General features: G+C 42.3%; 1 protein-coding gene across 4 annotated transcripts in view; it reads left to right on the top strand.

Moving 5' to 3' along the window:
* The window catches only part of LOC144682648 (CRACD-like protein), a 199855-nt gene that overhangs the window by 165391 nt on the left and 12059 nt on the right, over positions 1 to 22405 (top strand). For 3 of the 4 annotated variants that reach the window (XM_078545197.1, XM_078545199.1, XM_078545195.1), the window contains 4 exons: positions 167 to 421; positions 4542 to 6195; positions 17855 to 17896; positions 21101 to 21288. In XM_078545197.1, the coding sequence (XP_078401323.1) occupies positions 167 to 421; positions 4542 to 6195; positions 17855 to 17896; positions 21101 to 21288 (2139 nt within the window). The remainder of the gene's footprint in view (positions 1 to 166; positions 422 to 4541; positions 6196 to 17854; positions 17897 to 21100; positions 21289 to 22405) is intronic. The other variant, XM_078545198.1, reaches the window with a different exon arrangement.

Genomic DNA, 22405 nt, shown 5'->3' with positions numbered 1-22405 from the left:
TTGCTAAAATCAAAACCACAAACCATCAGCAACATAGCTCAGCATTGCTAGTGACTATTACATTGACTGGAATATTCAAAGCTAAAATGAAACATTTCTTATGGTATCTTGCATGTAGTACTTTATATTCAATGTACAGTTTATATGTAGACTTACTTTCCTACAGATTTCTCCAGGATCTTCCTCTAGGCCCAACAGTCCCCTCTCCGCGATCGTTCCAACAAGGTCAAGCTCAAGATCTTGGAGTCCGACATCACCAACAGTTCAGATCTCTTCGTCTGACAGCTTTGTTTCACCTGCTATTGATTTTAACTCTCCACCTACATTCCCCATTTGTCTCGATAATTCAGCAGCGAGGCACAAACTGTCAGTGAAACCGCGCAACCAACGCTCTTCCTCTAAAAGAAGGAGACCTCCTTTGGTAAGTATTGTGTATTATATACATGAAACGGACTATTTTCACCCATTTCACCCTCCTCTCCTGAAGGTTTTTGATGAGTGTGAATTAGGCAGGGTATTTGCTATGGGTGTGGGAAAGCACAGGTAAGCTATTTTTGGTTCTCAACCTGCTTCCTGCGTGAAACACTTCATAGTTATTTAGAAACCTGGTTTTTCCTTAATGCTCTTAAGCCAGGGCCATGGAGGCTGGTTGTATGCTGCAGCCTCCTACTGCAGTGTGTTCCTTCATAGAACGTCAAAATTGTGCAACTATTACCCCAGTGCTTCCTTCATCCTACAGTCTACAGGCTTTTTAAAATAAAACTGAACATGTCTTATTATGGCATCTAGAAATGACAGCACTGGAGGCCATTTGGCCTATTGAGCCTGCACTGGTGCTAGCTCCTTAGTTGGAACTGTTCACTGTAACCCTATTTCTTTAGCCTTTCCCCTACCTTTTCAAGTATTTATCCAATTTTTTCTTAAATGATGTTATAGCCCTAGCTCAATAGCCACTCTTGATGAAGCATTTCATGCTCTAATAACTCTCTCTTAGTGGAATAAAATTGCTTCTAAGTGTTCCAAGCACTCTGCAAGTGACATTCCTGAGTCTGTGCCCTTCCAAATATGCACTAGCTTCTAATGTACCTCAACCCTCTTTGTTCCAGGGAAAAGCTCCAGTTTTTCAGGCCTTTCTTTATAGCTATAACCTGTCATTCCAACTCTTGTACCAGGGGATCTTCACTGTATCGTTTCCATGGCTATAAAACCCTTCCTATAATAGGATACCCAGAATGCCACTCAGTATTCTGGTCTAACAACATCGTGTGCAGTTTTTGTCCAGAGCGAATCTTAGGAGGGGGTGGGTGTGGGTATTTCTTGAACTTCTGCGTTTTTAAGTGGCTTCTTCTGCGTTTCCTTGCAGCCCTTGAGCTGAACTGCATTCCACCCTTGCGGACTGCCTGTTAGCCTGTGACTCTGTGGTCGGGAATTTCCTGCCTTTATTCCAGTAATGCACCTTTGGGAGAAGTTGAACAGCTTTAAGCTGTTGGGGGGATGTATGAGAAGTGGCTGGAGATCTCTGAAGGTTTGCGAATGAAGGAAACGTTTTCAGCACAGTGGGCTGAATTTTACGGTGGGTGGGGGGAGGGGGTGTGCACGGGTGTATTGCTCCACCTCCCCCCACCCTCCCATCACAAAAGTTGATCCCAAACCACCCGAGTTTATTTTTAAAAAAAGGCCGACCCGCAATGATAACACGCTGCTGGCAGCCTTAACAAACAGCGAGTGGGACCTCTGTCCCTCAGTGGGCTGAAGCCGCACCCTCAGGAGCTGCTGACCAATCTGATTTCAGATCTCAGTCATGGGGTGCTGCTCGGACCGCAAGCAGGTCCCAGGAGGAAGAGCAATGGATTCCTGGCATAGGTAGGTACCCCGGTCTTATAGGGTGGAAAGAGATGGGGCCCCCCCTAGGCAGGGATTGGGGGATGAGTTTTGGAGGCTAGGTGGGAAGGCACAAAGGAGGACTAATCATCATTTGGCAGATGCCCCCAAAGTGCACAGGGTAACGCCCCGCCTCCCAAAAATGCACCCCCCCCCTCTTTTCCTTCTGCTTTTTCACCCCATTTTTTTCAAAATGGCGGGTAGGCTGCTGATTTCGGCCACTGCCCACCAACTGTATTATGGGAACAGGGTCGGGGTGGGCAGGAAGGCCGTAAGCTAGCCTTCATGTGCCACCCCGCTCAACAAAAATATGCCCGGCAGAGGGATCATAAAATCCAGCCCAGTGTCTTCTGAAGAAGTCATATTACTTTCAACGTTAACTCTGTCTCCCAACTAATCCTGCCAGACCTGCTGAATATTTCCAGCATTTTCTGTTTTTATTCCAGATTTACAGCATCCACATATTTTGCTTTTATGTTTTGGCATTTTGCCTTTTAGCAGCTGCACACTTGTTTCTGACTGCACCTCAAAGGGTCAAAGCATCCGCAGACTTTTGAACGTGCCTAGAACTCTAACCGGTTAGCACCAATGTCAGAGGTACCGAGGGGGACATATGACCTTCCAACGGGCGCCAATTCTTCTTCTAAATGTCACCTAAGGGCCAGGATTGTTGAAAATGTTGGCTCCTCATGAGCCCAAGGTAGCCTTTGCCCCATGGCAGCTGGCTCCTAGCATGGAGTTCCTATTGGCTGCATCTCTAAATGATGCCTCGGATAGCTTGGGCTCAACTCCCATGTCCTAACATTGTGGTTCTCTGAGGGAGATGGCTGGAGGCCTGACATCTTGTGGCACTGCTCTGCAGTCCTGGAGGCGAAGGAGTTGGCAGTCAGTACCAGTGCCATCTCCTTCCAGGTGGCAAGAGTGATAATTGTAAGTGGCTCGGTGGTACCCATTCTGTTTGTCCTACCTCCTTTGCTCTTTATTAGGGCATAGATGTCTGCAGGAGTTAGATCACAGATCAGCCATGATCTCACTGAATGACAGAACAGGCTTGAGGGGCTAAATGGCCGACTCCTGTCCCTTTGTTCCTAAGTTCTTTTGTTCCTCTATGCCTTTTTGTCCTTAGACTTATGCCATGCCCTGCTGCCATCTGGGCACATGGCTATTTATAATTATGTCCAAACATATTAAAAAATAATGGCAAGACAGGCAGTGAAATAATTTTAAAGACAAATGAAAGAGGCAAGCAGTGTTTCTGCCATACCTTCTCACCCCACCCCCAGTGAACTTCTGAATAATGCTGACTGGACAGTGTATTTAGAAGGCCACACGGGGCTTTGTTGGTTCAGCTACTTGACTGGTTTTATACTGGTTGTACACCAATACTTCCACCGATAGATATGACAATTATCACCCAGGAATCTGCCATGTATGTTCTCTCCAGCGGTCAGTGCTGGATGTTACGGTACAATAATGTAAAGGTTCTGCAGCAGCATTGATCCAATTGAGCAAATTCTAGACGACAGTCTACCTGCACGCCCACCTTTAAAGATCTTTGTATCTGCAATCATCAATCTCTCTCTTTCTCCCCACTCTCTCTTTCTCCTCTATTTTGGGTGTGTTCCCCATTGCTGTTATTTTTACGAGAATCACATTTTTCAGCGTCAAGCTGCATCTGGCACCTTCTAACTTGTGTGTCTCAAATTTTCCATATCCCTAATTTATCATTGACAAACTTTGACATCATTCCTCTTGTGCCCGTGTCCAAGCCATTTATGTAAATGCCAGCATCACACCACTAGTCTCATCCTGCTAAGTATCTATTTACCTACATTTTGCTTTCTGTCATGGTTACCTGCAAAGCTACATTTACTTTAGTAATGAGCACCTTAATTTGAATTCATTTGGGCCTGGTAGCTTTTCAATTTTCATCCTACTTTTTAAAAAATGTTTGCTTCTTTTCTCCAGTAGTGCAGCTTCCACATTTACATATCACCACAATTGGTCTCTTCATCACATTCTTTCTTTGACTATCTTCTCTTTTGCCTTATTCATTTATTCTTGGTGCACCAGACCCTGTACTATCTTGATGACCTTGAATTTACACCTAGATTTTCCAATTAAAAATGCACATTTCTATTTATTCAGGGGAATGTGGGCATCGCTGGCTAGGCCAGCATTTATTGCCCATCCCTAACTGCCATTGTTCAGGGCACATTTAAGAGTCAACCACATTGTTGTGGGTCTGGAGTCACATGTAGGCCAGACCAGGTAAGGAGAGCAGATTTCCTTCCTTAAAGGGCATTAGTGAACCAGATGGGTTTTTACAACAATGGTTCCATAGTCATCAGACTTTTAATTCCAGATTTTTATTGAATTCAAATTCCACTGTCTGCCATGGCGGGATGCAAGTCCGGGACCCCAGAGCATTAACCTGGGTCACTGGACCACTAGTTTAGCAATAATACCACTACGCCATCACCTCCCCTAACATCTTAGCCCTATTTTACCTTTCTAATTTTGCTCATTCTCAAAAAGGTAAGCAAACTAAAACGCCAGTTTTAATCTTTTTTTTTTGCCTAAGTAGTTCATTTAAAGTCAGGCATTAATGCAGAAAATGCACTTGTGATTGATTATGGACAACTCTTATTGTTTTTCAGCGATTACTCTCTGAGGGACCAAGTGAGTTCATGTACAATGTACCTGAGCTAAGGGAGGAAAATGAACAAGAAATCAGTAACTACAATGCTGAGAATGCCAATTCTGACATAAGTTTGAAAGATAGAACGGAAATTCCGTCAACGATTCTCACTCGGGGACAAACTCTGCTACTTACTGAGCCTACAATGGTTCGGTCAAGTAGCACAGAAGTGGTTGATAACTCAGAACAAGGAATGGATGAGCTTATCCACGTAGATATTGCTGCCTCAACTGTTGTTTTGGATGTCAGCGATCACCTAAAAGCAAGCTCTGTACCTGCTGTTCTATCAGAAACTGAAGAAGATGTCAACCTGATGGAATTTGAAATAGTGGAAGTGGCTGCTACACAAATCCCCATGTTACCAGGGTCAACAATTGCATTGTCCGAAGATCCAACTCAAATTGATTTTATTGACCCATTAAAACAAGAGGAGGAAATAAATCTTTCGGGATCTGAAATGAAGTCCACAGCATATGACACCCACGCTGTTTCTATCGATACCTCCTTTGCTAAAGAGACTGTATATCAAACAAGCACTGTTATTCCATCAGACATGTTGTCACTGGACTCTGAGAAACCGCTTTCAAATGCCCCCATAGGGACAGAAATCAATGAAGTAGAATTCGTGCAAGTAACTCCAGAAACATCCTGTAAACAAACAAAAGTGGCAGCGACATCAAATGAACTTTCTTTTTCAGAAGCTTGTTCAATCAGACAGGCAGCAAAAGAACTCTCAGATCACGAAGACAGGTCTAATGAAGTGCCTGAAGAATTCAGCAGTATTGCATCGGCTTGTACTGAGGTGCATTCCCGACCTGCAGAAACTTCTCAAACAGCCGAGGACCTGCCTGTTTCAGAAACTGTTAATAGTGGACCGGAAAATATGGAAATAACAGGATTTAAGGAAGCCAACGTTAAAATATCGGAAGACAAAACAATAAGCCAAGAGAATTCGTTTAAGAAAAACAATCAGGGCTCCTTCAAATTCTCAATTTCCTCAGCATGGAACAGGTCGAAAAGAGACACCAAGAAATGGAATGAAGGTGATCTGACAGCAGATTCAGACATTTCGCATAACAAATTCCCCCAGAAAGCCAGTGCATTGCCTGGAAAAGAGAAGAAAGAAAAAGATGTAGAAATGCCACTTTCCGAACCTTCAGTGGCTAAAATTGATGCACATAAACCAGAAAAGACCGAGGAGGCACATGGCAAAGTTGACGATGGAAGAGGACTGTTTGGTGTTAAGCTCCGCAGTACTTCCCATTCTCTAAAATACAAAGAGAGTTCTCACTCCGAACATAAAGAAACAGTAAAACGCCACAGTGCAGATGCCACTTTGGACTCGGGTGGTTCAGCTTTGCAACCCAAGGCTGAGAAGATGGAAGTCAAGAAGCCACTTGAAGTAGCCCTTGGCGACACATTAAAGGATGATGGGAAACTGAAAACTAAATCCTCAGAAAGCCTTGCTGTGAAGCCACCCTTACCTAAAAAACCTGTCCTACAAAGTGTGAACACTACAACAACAGCCACAGAGAAACCAAACAAGCCAGTCAAACCTAGTCAGGAAAAGCTGAAAGACACAGAGAAAAAATCAAGTGTCAATAAAAACTCTGGTGAGAAATTTCATGCTTGTTGGGCTTAAAAAAACAAATTAAATGTGACCTTTCTCTACACTGAAGTTAGACCTTTTTGGTGCTGATTTTTAACAGTCCCATTTTCCTGCTTTCTCCCAAACTAATCCCAATGTTCTGCATGCTCCCTCTCCCTCCCTCTCCCTCCCTCTCAATCTCTCTCTCTCTCTCCCTCTCTCTCTCTTTCTCCCCCTACCCCCCCTTCCCTCCCTCTCTCTCTCCCTCTCTGCATGAGCTTCAATATTCTTCCAGTACTTTGTTGCTTGCTGTGATTGATTTAACGTTGATCACTACCCGTGACAAAGTATTCTACATTTCAATAACTCCTCCATAAAAAAACATTCTTCTAATCGTCTCCATTGTGTATTTAGTGCTTATTTTGTGATAATGACCTTTGCTTTACATTCTAACTGAAATAGTTTAATTTCCTGATTCTCTTGCTGCTTTAACATTCCTCCCAAGTCCTCCTTCGGTCTTCATGATTTAAGAGAATGAGAGGTTGGTGGGTGGGGGGTGTCGGTCGCCAGGGCTACCTGTTAAATCCAGCCTCCCAGATATGTCTATACCATGATTTTATAGAGTTGTTATGATCTTTTTACATTCATATTCAATCCCAAAGTTCCATTTGCTTTCTTAATGGCATTTTGTAACCTATTAGGAATTCACTATTAAGGACTTCTAAGAATTTGTACACCTAGATGCCTTTGTTTCTCCTGGCATTGTGAACTTTATGATTTAAGATATACTTTTATTCTTATGTGTCACCTCATGTTTACTGTAGTAAACTGCATCTAATTTTTCCCAATTCTTGAGGCTGTTCATGTCATCCTGTAGTCTTCTGCATTATACCTGCCAGTTTTCTATCATCATTTTACATCCCTCCTTTTATGTCTAAGTCTGCATTATTTACATACGCAAGAAACAAAAGCGATTCCAACCCTAATCATTGGACACTCTTGTTAGTCAATATCTGCCAGTCTGAGAAATATTCATTTAGTAAAATATTTTCTGTCTGCCTTTTTTCTCATCTCTCTCTCTCTCTCTATCCACAAGGCCTAATTAGAATATTTGTAGACTCTGCTAATGTTTTTTTTTCCCCCTGTTCCCTAAAAGTCCTTATGATTGGAATAGTCAGTTTTCAGAGTGGTACCATTTTTCAATCATTATCATTTTGTACTCTACGCCTCATTATTACCTCAGTCAGGTCAAATAGGTTGAGAATATTATTTTATTCGTGGCTCATTATTAGTGCTGAATGCTCAGTTTTAAAAATTCTTTTACGGGAACTGGGCGTCGCTCGCTAGGCCAACATTTTCATTGCCCATCCCTATTTGCCCTAGAGGAGATGGTGGTGAGCTGCTGCCTTGAATCGCTGAAGTCCCTGTGTTGCAGGTACACCCACAGTGCTGTTAGCGAGGGAGTTCCAGGAATTTGACCCAGTGACAGTGAAGGAATGGTGACATATTTCCAAGTCAGGATGGTGAGTGGCTTGGAGGGGAACTTGCAGGTGGCGGTGTTCCCATCTATCTGCTGCCCTTGTCCTTTGAGGTGGTAGAGATTGCAGGTTGGAAGGTGCTGTCTAGGAGCCTCGGTGAGTTGCTGCAGTGCATCTTGTAGATGGTACACACTGCTGCCATTAAGAGAGTAAAGCAAGTTTCAGCAATAAGGCGATTATGGATAGTTAACACCATAATGCCTGAATAAATACCATTATTAGTAAAATTATTTAACAATTCATTTGATACCAAGCCTGAAACTATCACTGATGTGAATATGGGCAGTTGTGGTAAATGAATTCGAGTTGGTGGGCTGAATTTTCAGGATGGCGAGGGCTCCAGCAGCCCCGATGCCATATTATGCTGTAACGAGCGTTGATTGGCATAAGGTGGGACTTCCACCTCTCCCTCAGGAGGAAGTCCCTCTCCCCAGGCACAGCACTGCAGAATGATTGGAAGAGGCACTGGCAGGAAGCTGCCTGGCACCAAGTCCCTGGAACCGGAGGACAGGCAAATGGCAGACGTCCCAGGGTGGGGTGGGGAGGGTAGGGAATGCCTGGGGGTGAACAGGGTCTTGGGGGACAGGCCGGGCCAGGAGGGAGGTCCAGAGGGGTCACCGGGCCTTAAGGGGAGGGTCCCCTCAGACAGAAGGGGGGCTCCTGATGGAGCCGCCCCCCCATTACCCTCGGCCCACTCTCCATCCGAAATCGAACGAACTATTTTCGAGATCCTCCATTCCCACCCACCCCGAGCTGTCATCCACCCGCCAGCCTAAAAATTGAGGCTGGGCAGAAAAAGGGCCTTATATTCGGTGCAAGGACGGGCATCCCATTTGAGGCCCTGCCCGCCCCAGTACAAAATCGCTGCCAGGTCGGGATGGATGGGAACCTGGAGGAATCCCGTCCATTCAATTTCACGCTCCCTCTCCACCTCGGAAGCCACCGGGGGAATGTAAAATTCTGCCAAGTGTGTGTTTGCTGACTAGTCTTCACAACAGTGACAGGTGTATAGCATCTGAAGGACTGGTTGCATTATTTTCTCAGAAATCCTTTATTAATCCCTGGAGACAAGTCATCTTTTGCAGATACAGATTAACAATAGGTAACCTTTGTGTTTTGACAATATCTAGTCAAGTAATGCCAACAATCTTGTGAGGACTGAGAGCAGATAATAATTAGATTTAAATCCCTTGTAATATTGCACTATGTGCCTCAGTATGCTCAGTATAGCATTAAAACTGTTTACAGAAATATTTATAATATTTTGAATTGATCTCCTCATTATGTTTTGGACAAGTTCAAGTGCAAAATTGTTTGCTTGATTAAATATAATCATGGTATATTTATTCTGTAAGTTTCAAATGAAAGAAACCATCACTGATACAAAGACAAAATCATACCTTGAGAAAAATGTAGTAATAAAATCCGCCCATTATGTTAACCCTAGCCTGGCAGCAGGTCCAGTTAAATTAAACAATCCTAATTCGTAGGGGATGATTTTTTGAAAGTCTTTCAGCCATTGCTCACCAAAGAAACAGTTGGCTAGCAATGACAAATCAGTGGTGAGGGTGGTTATTTTTGGGGGAATCTCTGGGTGACAAACTGCTTCCCAACCATTTCCCCTTCCCCCCCCACCCCAACGCAGTTTTCATGTTTTTGCAATTTGTATAGTGTGAGGAGTGGTTTTGAAATCAGGAAGTGATGTCCCCCAACTACTTTTGATGATTTTATAGTAAAGTAAACATTTATTAAAAGAATAATAGAAAACACAATTGCACTTAGGGCAGGATCTTCCAGACTGCGAGCAGGGGCGGGGCCCACTCACCGATGTCACTCCGCGTCACTTCCATTTTCAGGTAGGGGGGGCGCAGCTGAATCAGCTGTACGCCCGCCGACAGGTCAACGGCCTATTGAGGTCCAACCTTAGGGTTGGTGGGCAGGCCGGGAGCCCTGGTGGGCTTAAGAAAAAGCAAGAAACCTCATCCATGGGCAGGATGAGGTTTCATGAAGGTTTTTAAATATTTAATAAAGATTTCACCAAAAGTGATGGGCACGTCCCAAGTCATGTGACAGTGTCACATGAAGGGACATGTCAGGGAAATTTTGTTTTTGTCTCTTTAATATTTTTAAATTTGGAGGCGATCTCCGAGGCAGCACTTAGTCTCAGGGAGATCAGTGCGCTCTTTCGTGCGCGTGCGGGAAAGAGCGCACTCTCGGCTGAGGGAATACCCCCACCCGCGCAGGGAGCGCATAGCACTTCCTGTTGGATGTCACGCTAAGGCCCGCCCACCTAAAATGGCAGCGTGCCCCCAATCGGGGGCGCTGATCTCAGGCGTGCCTGCCCACTCCTGCATCCCCCCAACCCCCTCCCACCGATGGGGGGGGGGAAATTTTTTCCTTTAAACGCCAGAATGGCTTCACACAGTAAACAGTTCCACAAATATTAATTTAACTACCCTTGGAGCTAACCTTCCCCTTTCTGTTCAGCAACTATCCTTATAGATTTTAGAATCCATAGGAGTCCAGTAATTTTTACCACACGGTGCTTTTTCCTTGGAGTGTCCACTGAGGCTGGCAGCAACTGGTTCTTTCAATCTGGCCTTGTTCACACTGTCTTCTGGGAGTTCTGACCAGCTACCCTACTGTCTTCTGGGAGATCTGAGCAGCTACCCTACTGTCTTCTGGGAGTTCTGACCAGCTACCCTACTGTCTTCTGGGAGTTCTGACCAGCTACCCTACTGTCTTCTGGGAGTTCTGACCAGCTACCCTACTGTCTTCTGGGAGATCTGAGCAGTTACACCTTCAGTATTTCCTTAAATTCCTTCCCTTTGATCTCTCTATTACCTCAATCAGTCTCTTCAGAAATGCTTTCTTCCCAGAATTGATTAAATTGTTCTTTACTTTAGCACTTAGACTTGTAAAAACAGACTTGCCCTACCTTTACTTCACTTCCTTACACCTTTTTACAACCTGCGTATACCTCCTTTGAACTAAAACAACTCAGTTCAAAACTATTCCTGTTGTTATTTCATGTAAAACTCGATTGAAGTTCCTCTTGGTTCATTAACATATCAAAGCCACTGTTGGCTTTAGACCCTTGCAGTCACTCTAGCTCTTAATCCAAATACCACCTGACTTCCAGTACACAAGAAAGTGTGCTAGGGTTATTACCATAAGAAAAATATTCCAATTTCTTGTTTTCTTGACAAGTGAGCATCCAACACCCAACAGTATTGATGTTCTGGAGTTATGTTGCTCTGTATCAGTCCCCAGACCAGTCCAGAACATTGCTTCCATCACAATGAATGGAGCCGATCTGATTGTATTCCGGTATTATATGTTACTGGAACCCCTCTGGAGGGAAGCAGAAGAGTAAATCATCAGCCCTGAGGTAATCCATAGGTAATCTATGTGTTTAGAAGTACGTATTATTAGGAGAGCTTGGAGGAATACTTTGAACTGATTTTCCTTTCCTTTTAATGATTTACCTGCGCTCGGCTGCAAGAAGTTCAGTGTGATTTGGACAAGCTGAGTGAGTGGGCAAATGCATGGCAGATGCAGTATAATGTGGATAAATGTGAGGTTATCCACTTTGGGAGCATAAACAGGAAGGCAGATTATTATCTGAATGGCTATAAATTGAGAGAGGGGAATGTGCAACAAGATCTGGGTGTCCTTGTACACCAGTCGCTGAAGGTAAGCATGCAGGTGCAGCAGGTGGTAAAGAAGGCAAATGGTATGTTGGCCTTCATAGTGAGAGGATTCGAGTACAGGAGCAGGGATGTCTTGCTGCAATTATACAGGGCCTTGGTGAGACCACACCTGGAATATTGTGTGTAGTTTTGGCCTCCTTATCTGAGGAAGGGTGTTCTTGCTATGGAGGGAGTGCAGCAAAGGTTTACCAGACTGATTCCTGGGATGGCGGGACTGACATATGAGGAGAGATTGAGTCAGTTAGGATTATATTCGCTGGAGTTCAGAAGAATGAGGGGGGATCTCATAGAAACCTAAATTTTCTAACAGGTCTAGACAGGATAGATGCAGGAATGATTTTCCCGATGGTGGAGGAGTCCAGAACCAGGGGTCACAGTCTGAGGATATGGGGTAGACCATTTAGGACTGAGATGAGGAGAAATTTCTTCACCCAGAGAGTGGTGAGCCTGTGGAATTCGTTACCACAGAAAGTAGTTGAGGCCAAAACATTGTATGTTTTCAAGAAGGAGTTAGATGTAGTTCTCGGGGCGAAAGGGATCAAAGGATATGGGGAGAAAGCGGGAGCAAGCCAATGAGTTAGATGATCAGCCATGATCATAATGAATGGCGGAGCAGGCTCGAAGGGCCGAATGGCCTACTCCTGCTCCTAGTTTCTATGTTTCTATAGTATAAACTAATAAGACATTTGTTATCTCTAGTTAGCCTAGATTATTAGTATGGCTGTCTTATTAAAACTAATATCTGATCCTAACTAGTAAACTCGTCATCATCAACCATCTCCACTACATTCAGCTTGAACTTTGACCTTTGGTAGAGCACAGTCTGTGTTACTAGCCCTGAGTCAATGACTTTCACTCCTTTATTCCTTAACTTCTGAACTTGAGATGGGTGGGATAGCATGGAAAGGAAGAAGGAGAGAAAGGAAGAATGGAAAAATAATAAAAGGAATGAAGAAAGTGATTATGAAAGATAGGTAACTAGTTATATTGCACATGGCAGTGCCATTTGTAATCTGCTTAAATTAATTTACTTAACACGGATGGGCAATTGAATCTGGCATTTTCCTGATCTATATGGCACAGCTCCACACTGGGCATTTGCCATCAACAAGCAATACTTTTTCACGCTGGAACTCAGACTACAAATGCAGGTTAATTCAGGAAAACCAGCCTGGATTTGTTAAGGGCAAATCTTGTTTAACTAACTAACTGAAGTTTTTTGATGAGTTAACTGAGAGGGTTGATGAGGTCAATGCTGTTGATGTGGTGTACATGGACTTCTAAATGGCATTTGATGAAGTGTGCACAATAGACTTGTGAGCAAAGTTAGAGCTCATGGAATATAAGGGGCAGTAGCAACATAGATAAGAAATTGACCGAGTGACTGGAAACAATGAATAGTGGTTAACAGTTATTTCTTTGGACTGGAGGAAGATTTATAGTGGACTTCCCCAGGGATCAGTTTTAGGACCCCTGTTCTTCCTGATATATATTAGACCTTGGTGTAAAGGGCACAATTTTTAAATCTGCAGACGATACAAAACTTGGAAGCATTGTGAACTGTGAGGAGGATTGTGTAGATCTTCAAAAGGACATAGACAAGTTGATGAAATGGGCAGACAAGTGGCAAATGAAATTTAATACATAGAAGCGGGAGTGATTAGTTTTGGTAAGAAGATCGCAGAGAGACATTATGAAATAAAGGTACAACTCTAAAGGGGGTGCAGGAGCAGAGGGACCTGGGTGTATATGTGCATAAATCATAGAAAGTAGCAGGACAGGTTGAGAGTATGGTTAATAAACCATACGCCATCCTGGGCTTTATCAATAGGAGCATAGAGTACAAAAGTAAGGCAGTAATGTTAAACCTCGATAAAACACTGGTTCAGCCTCAACTGGAGTGTTGCATCCAGTTCTAGCTACCACATTTTGAAGGATATGAAGGCATTAGAGAACATGCAGAAAATATTTACAAGAATGGTTCCAGGATGAGGAACTTCAGTTATGTAGATACTTTGGAGAAGCTGGATCTGTTCTCCATGGAGGAGAAAAGGTTGAGAGATTAGCTGGAAGTGTTCATGAGGAGTCTGGACAGAGTAGATAGGGAGAAACTTCCCATCGGTGGAAAGAATGAGGACCAGGGGTCACAGATTTAAGGTAGTTAGCAAAAGAAGCAATGGCAACATGAGGAAAAACTTTTTCACGCAGCGAGTAGTTAAGATGTGGAGTACACAGCCTGAGAATGTGGTGATGGCACGGTTAATTGAGGCTTTCAAAAACAAATTGGAACAGTACCAGAAAAGGAAGAATGTGCAGGGCTACGCAGGGGAGTGACACTAGATGAATTGCTCCTTCAGAGAGCCAGCACAGACATGACAGGCAGAATGGCCTCCTCCTGTGCTGTAAGCATTCTATGATTCTAAGTAATGAACTCAACTTTTAAATTTTATCCTATCCTGTGAAATCTTATCCTGCACCAGTGTCTCTAAATTCTCCTTAATAAGCAATTTTTGTGTTAATTCTTGTGAACCCATTTTAACACCAGAGCAAAATCTGGACAGCTGTAAAACCAAAAGGAAAATGTATTATTGCTTTCAATTGGCCTTTCTCACTTGTTTATTTACGTTTGTTAGTTTGGCAACAGAGAAGATAATGTCCTAAAGGCTTATAGCAGATTAAAGTTAAAGATTTTTTATAATTATAAAAATCTTTAATTATATTATAATTAAAGATTTTTTAAAAGTTTATTTCCCTACCCATTTTCAGTTTTGTGACTTTCCTCTTTTGGCAGTGTCCTACATCATGAGCAGCCCATAGTGAGGATGGGTGAATAACTCTCCTCTGGGCCTGTGTTGCTCTGAACAGAAGAGGGTGTTAACACATAATTTAGATTGATTCGTTTCTTAATTTTCCACTTTTCCCTCTGGGAATGTGCCTCAGAATATGTATGCATCTCTTGGAAGCTGCAACTCAAGCTTTGGATGCACCAAGTGAAGAATCCTGTAACTAGGGAACCTTGGTTTTTGTCTATGTTATAACCAGGAAACCCAGGCAATATTTCCACACTGGAATCCTGCACCACTTGCCACACACAAGTGCTTTAGAAGCCTCTATTACTTTCTGTAGGTTACTGCTCCAGCCGGTTGTATCAAAATAAAGCCAGAACACACATTAGCAGAGCAGTTGATTTTTATACAGTCACAGTTGTGGCTGTGCCCATGAGGTTAGCAAGAAAGAGAGGTTGAGGAGAGGGAAACCCTTCGGACAGCCACCCTGCAGCACACTCACACACCTTCCGTTGACTGTTCCAAGTGCATCATTGGTGAAGGGCCTTGGAAAATTCAATGCCTGCAGTCAGTCAGCTGGTGAAAAGCAGATGGAGGTTTAGCGGGAATTATGTGTTTCTTTAATGTGTGAGTGGTGGAGGATAGACTCATTCAAACTTAGAACTTTCCAATTGTACTGTTGCTGTCATTTGGGTTTTTTTTTCCCTTCGTTCTTTCATGGGGTGCGGGTGTTGCTGGCAAGGCCAGCATTTGTTGCCCATCCCTCATTGCCCTAGAATTGAGTAGCTTGTTCATCCATTGCAGAGGACAGTTAAGAGACAGCCACAGACTAGGCTTGTACCCGCTGGAGTTCAGCTGAGTAAGAAGCAACTTGAGTGAAATATATAAGATCCTGAGGGGACTTGATAGCGTGGATGTGGAAAGGATGTTTCCTCTTGTGGGGGAATCTAGAACTAGAGGTCACCCCTTTTAAAAATAATGGGTCTCCCATTTAAGACTAGAGATGAGGAGAAATGTTTTCTGAGGGTAGTGAGTCCTTGGAATTCTCTTCCTCAAAAGGCGCTGGAGGCAGATTTCCTTCCCTAAAGGACATTAGTGAATCAGATGGGTTTTTACAACAATCAGTGATAGTTGTCATGGTTACCATCACTGAGACTAGCTTTATTTTCTATTGCCTGAAACACTTTCAACTCTTATTATTTTGTATTGAGGAGAGATTGTAAAGCTTATAAAAATTAGTTAAAACTTTCAAAAGGAACATATTTAAATAAATGTCACCATTAGCACACCCTTTAGCTAATATCACCACCGTCAACACTCCTTTGACCTTTTGTTTATTTAATCTTTGGCAATCTCTCCTTTGCCTCCTCCTATCACTGGCCCTCTATCCAGCTTCACCTGTCCCACCCCCCTAAAACAGCTTATATTTCACCACATTTCTATTTCTCTTTAGTTCTGATGAAGAGTCACACAGACTCGAAACATTAACTCTGTCTTCCTCTCCACAGATGCTGTCAGACCTGCTGAGTTTTTCCAGCAATTTTTGTTTTTGTTTCAGATTTCCAGCATCCGCAGTATTTTGCTTTTATCCTACATTTAAATACACGTTTCTTATAGTAGGTTAGTGTTAGCAGATAAAGAGAATCAAGAACAATGGATTACATATTGTGTATGAATATTGAATATTGTGTAATCATAACTTTATGTATGGATGTCACACCTGGCTACATTCCAACAAAGAAACCGAGACTGACCCCCTCCCCGAATAGGTTATTGAATTCTCCATCTGAGCACCACTGCATTCCAAAATATCAAGTTTTGTGGCATTTTGATCAATGCAAGTGGAATTAACATATCTTAGTAGATTCCTGCAAAGTTGCTCTCAGATTTACATGGTTTGGGTCTTATTTTTCTGCGTTGTTCAATGTCACCTAAAGCTTATCTCCTCTGCTTTCCAGTTAATCCCCTCTGCCTCTAAAACCTTTTCCACTTCCTCTTTCCATCTCACCGCTATAGTTTTGACTTGAATTGCTCCATTTGTTGTGGTCAGATTGCTGTCTGCTGATGTTTTCCATTTGCCTTCCTTAACTAAGTATTTCTGAATATAAAGCTGTGGATTCAGCTTGAGCTACAATGCAATCCTGAATCAGGAGCCCTGATGTTAATCATTTTCTTCACCCAACTGCCAACTTTATTTCAGTCCCAGATAGCTGTGTTGTATGTTTTGGGGGGGAATCTGAATGATCGATGGGGTAGATTTGCATCTCTTTGTCTGTGCATGAAACTGGCAGGAATCGGCTGCCCATTATAGCAAAGGGGCATTGGGCAGTTACTATCATGAGCAGCCAACTTACAACGCCAGTTTTGCACCCAGTGTTGAAAGTCTACCCTGTAGTTGAATGTGGTTAGCATGAAACAATGTTATAATCTGGCATGGACCAATTGACAACATTACAGGCTCATTACAGTATTCTAATATTCTGGATACAGTATTCTAAATATTCTGGATGCAAAGGGGTGGATTTTAATTGTCTGGCAGTCGACCAGCTGCTTGGCCTATAGTGTCAATGGGTCCATTCAGTGAATCAGGCCACATTCTGTGGGTGTCAAATGGCCATCCTAATGCAGCCCACTAGCTCCATTCTGGCACAATTTCAGATGGTCTAGAGGCCAAGCCAGCTCAGGTATTAAGTTTTTTATAAATAAAAACAGGAAATACTCAGCAGGTCTGGCAGCACCTGTGGAGAGAGAATCAGAGTTGACACTTCATGTCTGTAATCTTTCATCAGGGGTATATTTGGAGGGGTGGGGAGGGTTGTGATCATAGAGTGGCGGCACAAGGGGGGCCTGTGTGGGAAGCCCAGGATAGCAGAGCACCACCTTTTTTGTGGAGTCTGAGGGAACACTCCTGCTCCTTCTGACGTCAAAGATAATTTCAACATTTACGTGAAGTTGAGGTTGAGGCAAATCTTTTTAAAATTCATTCACAGGATGTGGGCGTCACTGGCTAGGCCAACATTTATTGCCCATCCCTAACTACCCTTGTTCAGAGTCAACCACATTGCTGTGGGTCTGGAGTCACATGTAGGCCAGATCAGATAAGGATGGCAGATTTCCTCCCCTAAAGGACATGAGTGAATGAGATGGGTTTTCACGACAATCGACAATGGTTTCATGGTCATCATCAGACTTCTAATTCCAAATTTTTTTTATTGAATTCAAATTCCACGAGCTGCCGTGGTGGGATTGGAACCCAGGTCCCTAGAGCATTATCCTGTGTCCAGTGATAATACCACTACACCATCACCTCCCCAAATAGCATAGAAACTTTTAATGCACAGCTAGATAAACATGTGAGGGAAAAGGGAATAGAAGGGTATGCTGATGGAGTTGAACCCAGTGCACTGGTAAATTCTACATACTCATTCTGGCCTCCTCCTTCGACCAGGTTTTTCGGAGCAGTGCATCCATAGTACACACTCTGCCCAGTTAAAAAAGTCATGGGGGATCATATGTGCATCATAACCCCTCAAGCTAGATAGATTAATGAGGCTCCCTTCTATTGCAAGCAAGGGTCGGGACAGTAAAATGATTAATAAATTGATATATTAACTATTTATTGTGTAAATTGATTTAATTTCTTCCAGAGAAATCTGTTGAAGTTTTGCAAGATGACTATTGTGAAGAAGGTAGAAGTATGAAAGCATGGAACTGCTAATCTTTTGTCATTAATTTCTGGCCAGATTAAATTACACATAATTTATTTTGGGAATGTTGAAACAAAAACATGAAATCTAAACTCCATGGTTATACAACTAAATCACCTGATTTAATCAACTCTTAACAAAATTTGATTACACAATGATTTATTCTTGTGAAGAAATAAAGCATGTCATAACACAATTCACCACAAAGTGCCCAATTTTCAGAATGTATTCCCTTCTGTTGCATTCACATCTACTATTTTTGAGAAGCAGTGTGGAAAAATGAGATAACAAGTTACAAATAAGACAGATAAATTTAGCAAAATAAAATGTAATTGCTGCACAGAAATTGGACAAACCAGTCAGGGAACTGAGACTAATCCATGACAAAAGCTGATTCTCATGCAGAGAAAGTGGTAGGAATGTGGAATACTCTACAGCAAACGGTAATTGAAGCAGTCAGAGAATAGTTTAAAAAGGTGGCTACTGATAACCAGGATTATCACAGGATAAGGGAAGTGAGCAGCAAGGTGGGATTAGACTAGGCCGCTCATGTGCAAGCAACACTTAATGGGCCAATTAGTCTATTTCTGTGCTACAACCTTCTATGAGATTAGCGTCATGTATGCTGATAAAATGCCACTTTTTAAAAGCTGCTGTGGCCAAATTGAATGCAAACCGATTGAACAAATGTTACAATTAAGAAGCAAAACAGGAAGTTAACCAAAGGAAGTTTAACTTTAATATACAGGGAAACTCATGATCCATTATCCTTGAGAGCAAAACAACTGCATGATTATCACTTCAATAACTGTTCAATCGGAGATTACACAATTCCAGAAAAATAACATTTTGGTAGCTATTTCAGCACTGATAACAATACCTTAGGGCCATAAAATTAATGCCGGCGTGATTGGTAGTAAATCTTACCAACTGGCCAGGAAGCATAGTAGATAAATGGGAAAGCTGATGCTTAAGATCGCAGACTCTGCAAGCGGAGAATGTGACCCAAACTTGTGCTTCCCCAGAAAGCCACATTTGGTCGATTGAGCCCACTTCTTCTGACCGATCATGCACAACATGGGACAGTTGGGGGTTCTTGTCTACTGTGCTCCCCACCCCACCTCCCTGTATTCTGAATGAGGGAGCTGAATAGTTAACAGATAAACCTCCTATAATTTACCCCCGCCCCCTCCATTCCCTCCCCTACTCAAAATAATCCAGCGTATCACTAAAACATTACAACCTACATTGCTTGATGCTGGTTGGTTGCAATCCACAAATAAAATTCTCGTGGCCTCAACAGAACTACATCCACTGCTTCCCCCACAGTATTTAATCATTTATCTTCTTATAAACGTCAGCCCTACTTCCTTCCTGAAGTAGAGGTGTCAGCTGTGGCTCAGTTCATAGCACCCTCACCTTTGAATCAGAGGGTTGTGGGTTCATGTCCCACTCCCGGAAACCAAGAACTGTGATTGTACTCGAAAGAGTTGCAATCTGTGACTGTTGATAACTCGAAAGAGTTTCCTTCCTGAAGTACTGTACCTGCGCCACATGGACTGCAGCGGTTGATTATGCGTATTTATCCATGCTTGGTTAAGAGCCCAGACTCTTATAAAAGGATTATGTGAGTGAATTTGTTTATACAGGTGCAGAGAAGTATGGACATTGCTTGACTGACATCTTTGAGGTTATAATAAGTTATTCTTTCTGTGATCTATTTTGTCAATGTCTCAATATTTATTTGCACAGGGTTAAGGGATGTCAAGTGCTTAAAGCTTCTTTTATTGATACTTTAATGGTCTGTTTGATTGAGACTTTTATAGGGTTGTAAGAACGCCAGCTTTTTCAAAAAGTAATGATTTTTTTTCTTCTAAGCAGCTTCAAACAAGCCATTAGTACAATAGGGTTCATTGTTTCTGTACATAGTATATACTAGGTGAATAGCCACAGAGGAACCATGAGTTGGCATGGAGGGTATGAGGGGCTATTGAGGGTGGGTGGGGGGCATGAGCTGACATGGACGGGGTTGGGGTCAACTATTTGAAGTTACCTTTTAAAAGGTTCCTAATTCTTTCACAGGATGTGAGCGTCACTGGCTATTGTCCATCCCTAATTGCCCTTGAGAAGGTGGTGTGAGCTGCCTTCTTGAACTGCTACAGACCACATGGTCTAGGTACACCCAAGTGCCCTTTGGAAGGGAGTTTCAGGATTTTGACAGTGAAGGAACAGCAACATAGTTCCAAGTCAGGATGATGTGTGGTTTGGAAGGGAACTTGCAGCTGGTGGTGTTCCCGCGTATTTGCTGCCCTGGTCCTTCTAGATGGTAGTGGTCGTGGGTTTGGAAGGTGGTGCTGAATGAGCCTTGGTGAGTTGCTAGGAGATGCCTTTACCCCCCTGCCCCCATTATAGCATATCATACCGTTAATCGTGGGTGGCCCTTGGAAATGACCTTGTCCAGTTTATCTCGAAACTGGTTGAAATTTGTTGCTATGAACCTGCAAATATGACAGCTCTAACTCAGCCATTACAGCTGTCCTTTTTCTAGAAAATTGTGGAAACATTTCCTCAGGCCTCAATCATTTTAAACACCTGTGAGCATTTTCAAATATTTAAATTGGGTATATTATTAATGAAAAATGTTTTAAAAGTCGCATGTGGAAATGCAGATATTGCAGATGCAAATGCAGATTTTGATGAGAAAGGCACAAAACTTTGAAAATACTGTTTGCCTTGTTTTGTATTGCACAGCTTAAATAATGGGACATTTTTTGGATGGCAAGTAAGTGAAAAACTGTAACCTTTTAGAGATGCACCAGAAATGCATGTTATTGTTACATCCCCAAAGAGTTTAAAATTTGCTGAATGTGAAAATCTGATTATGAAAATATAATTTTGCAAATCTACGCACAAATTCTAACTTGAAATCGCTCAACACAATTATAAAAGCAAAAATTGCAACACTGAAATAAATCACCAGTAGGTAAACAATTGATAAAAAATGCTGCCTTGGATCAAAAATATTTTGAAATATATATTCTTCCAATTTTTTTGTAATTAAATGTTCTTCATTTAATGAAATCCTGTTACCACCATTCTTTGTTTACGCGAGTAATTGCTTTAGGATTATGTACAAATTGTTTACAGGGTTAGTGTTGGAAATGTTGATTATATCTTCTTTCCCAGAAAGGGGGCTACTTTTTGAAAAGCATACCCAAGACAACGGATCACCCATTGAAGGCTCTTCTGTACCAGCTTGGGTCACCATGGCCAGACAGAAGCAGAAGGGGTATCATGTGCAGCATTACAGCAAAGAAGATAAAATGCCAGCCCAGGAAGCCAAAGCTATTGCCAACAGGAAAGCAATGGACAAGGTAACATTGTGTGGTGCTATCCCCTTCATTTTTCTTTTATATACCATGTTACATTGATCATCAGTCACTCCATTCTTAACTTGGTATAGTATACCACAAAGATTGCATTAGGATCTGGAATGCACTGCCTGTGTGGTGGAGGCATTCAAGAGGGAATGCCCCAATTATTATCTGAAAAGGAAGAATGTGCAAGGTTACGGGTGTTATTCACAATAAGAGGTTGTGGTAGAAAAATTAATCCAGGCTGGTCTTCAGGTGCAAGCTGGTTTATTTTCAAGACAGCTCCTCAGTGCCACTGACTTTCAAGTAGCTTCCACACAGCGTGTTCCAGCTGTATCTTTTTATTCTGTTTAGGTGGGATAATCAATGCCCATCACCTATTTAACTGGCAATTGTCTTTAACAAGGTGGTTGCCACGCAGTGTGATTACTTATACATTGACAACGAGAAGAAGGTGCAGGGGAGCGGCCTCCTGTGTTGTTACAATCCTGTGATTCGAATGTCCTTCAATCATCCCAGGGGCAAATTTAATCCCATAAAGGTTCCTGTTGTGAATCTGTGAACACAATGTTGAATCCTGGACTTGTATGTGTTGCGCAGTGTTTGTGAATCTATTTGCAATTCCTGGTTATAGTTAGATTACAGTTGAAATGTAAAACACCAGCAAGGACAACAAGTTGTCAAATGTACCTCATTTAAAAAGAATTCAAGCTAGTTATGTTTGAATATTACAATGGGGTCTGTGACTGCATTCCTGCTCTAATGGGATAAAGCATTTATTCAAATTGTATTTTTAATATGAAAAACTTTAAATGTGATTGATTTAGAGCATGTCAAAGGCCAGTCAGGAATAGGTTGATCTCAAGAGACTAAAACCTACCCTCTTTGTGTCTTTCCAGCTAGACATGATTTGGCATTAACCATTCCTTCCAAATGCACCATTGATCCATAAATTGAGCGTGGTCTTTGGGTAATGGATAAGTAATTCATGGGAAATATGGAACCGATGATCAATAAAGAGACACACTGTCAATTGTGCGAATATGTTTGCATGAATGACAGAACATTTTGTGCCAAAATAATTCATAATCTTTTGTAATTAAAAGCAAAAGAAAGA

Source organism: Cetorhinus maximus, chromosome 7, assembly GCF_964194155.1.
Source record: "Cetorhinus maximus chromosome 7, sCetMax3.hap1.1, whole genome shotgun sequence".
NCBI classification, from domain to species: Eukaryota; Metazoa; Chordata; class Chondrichthyes; order Lamniformes; family Cetorhinidae; genus Cetorhinus; species Cetorhinus maximus.
This window is presented reverse-complemented; position numbering and strand designations above follow the sequence as displayed.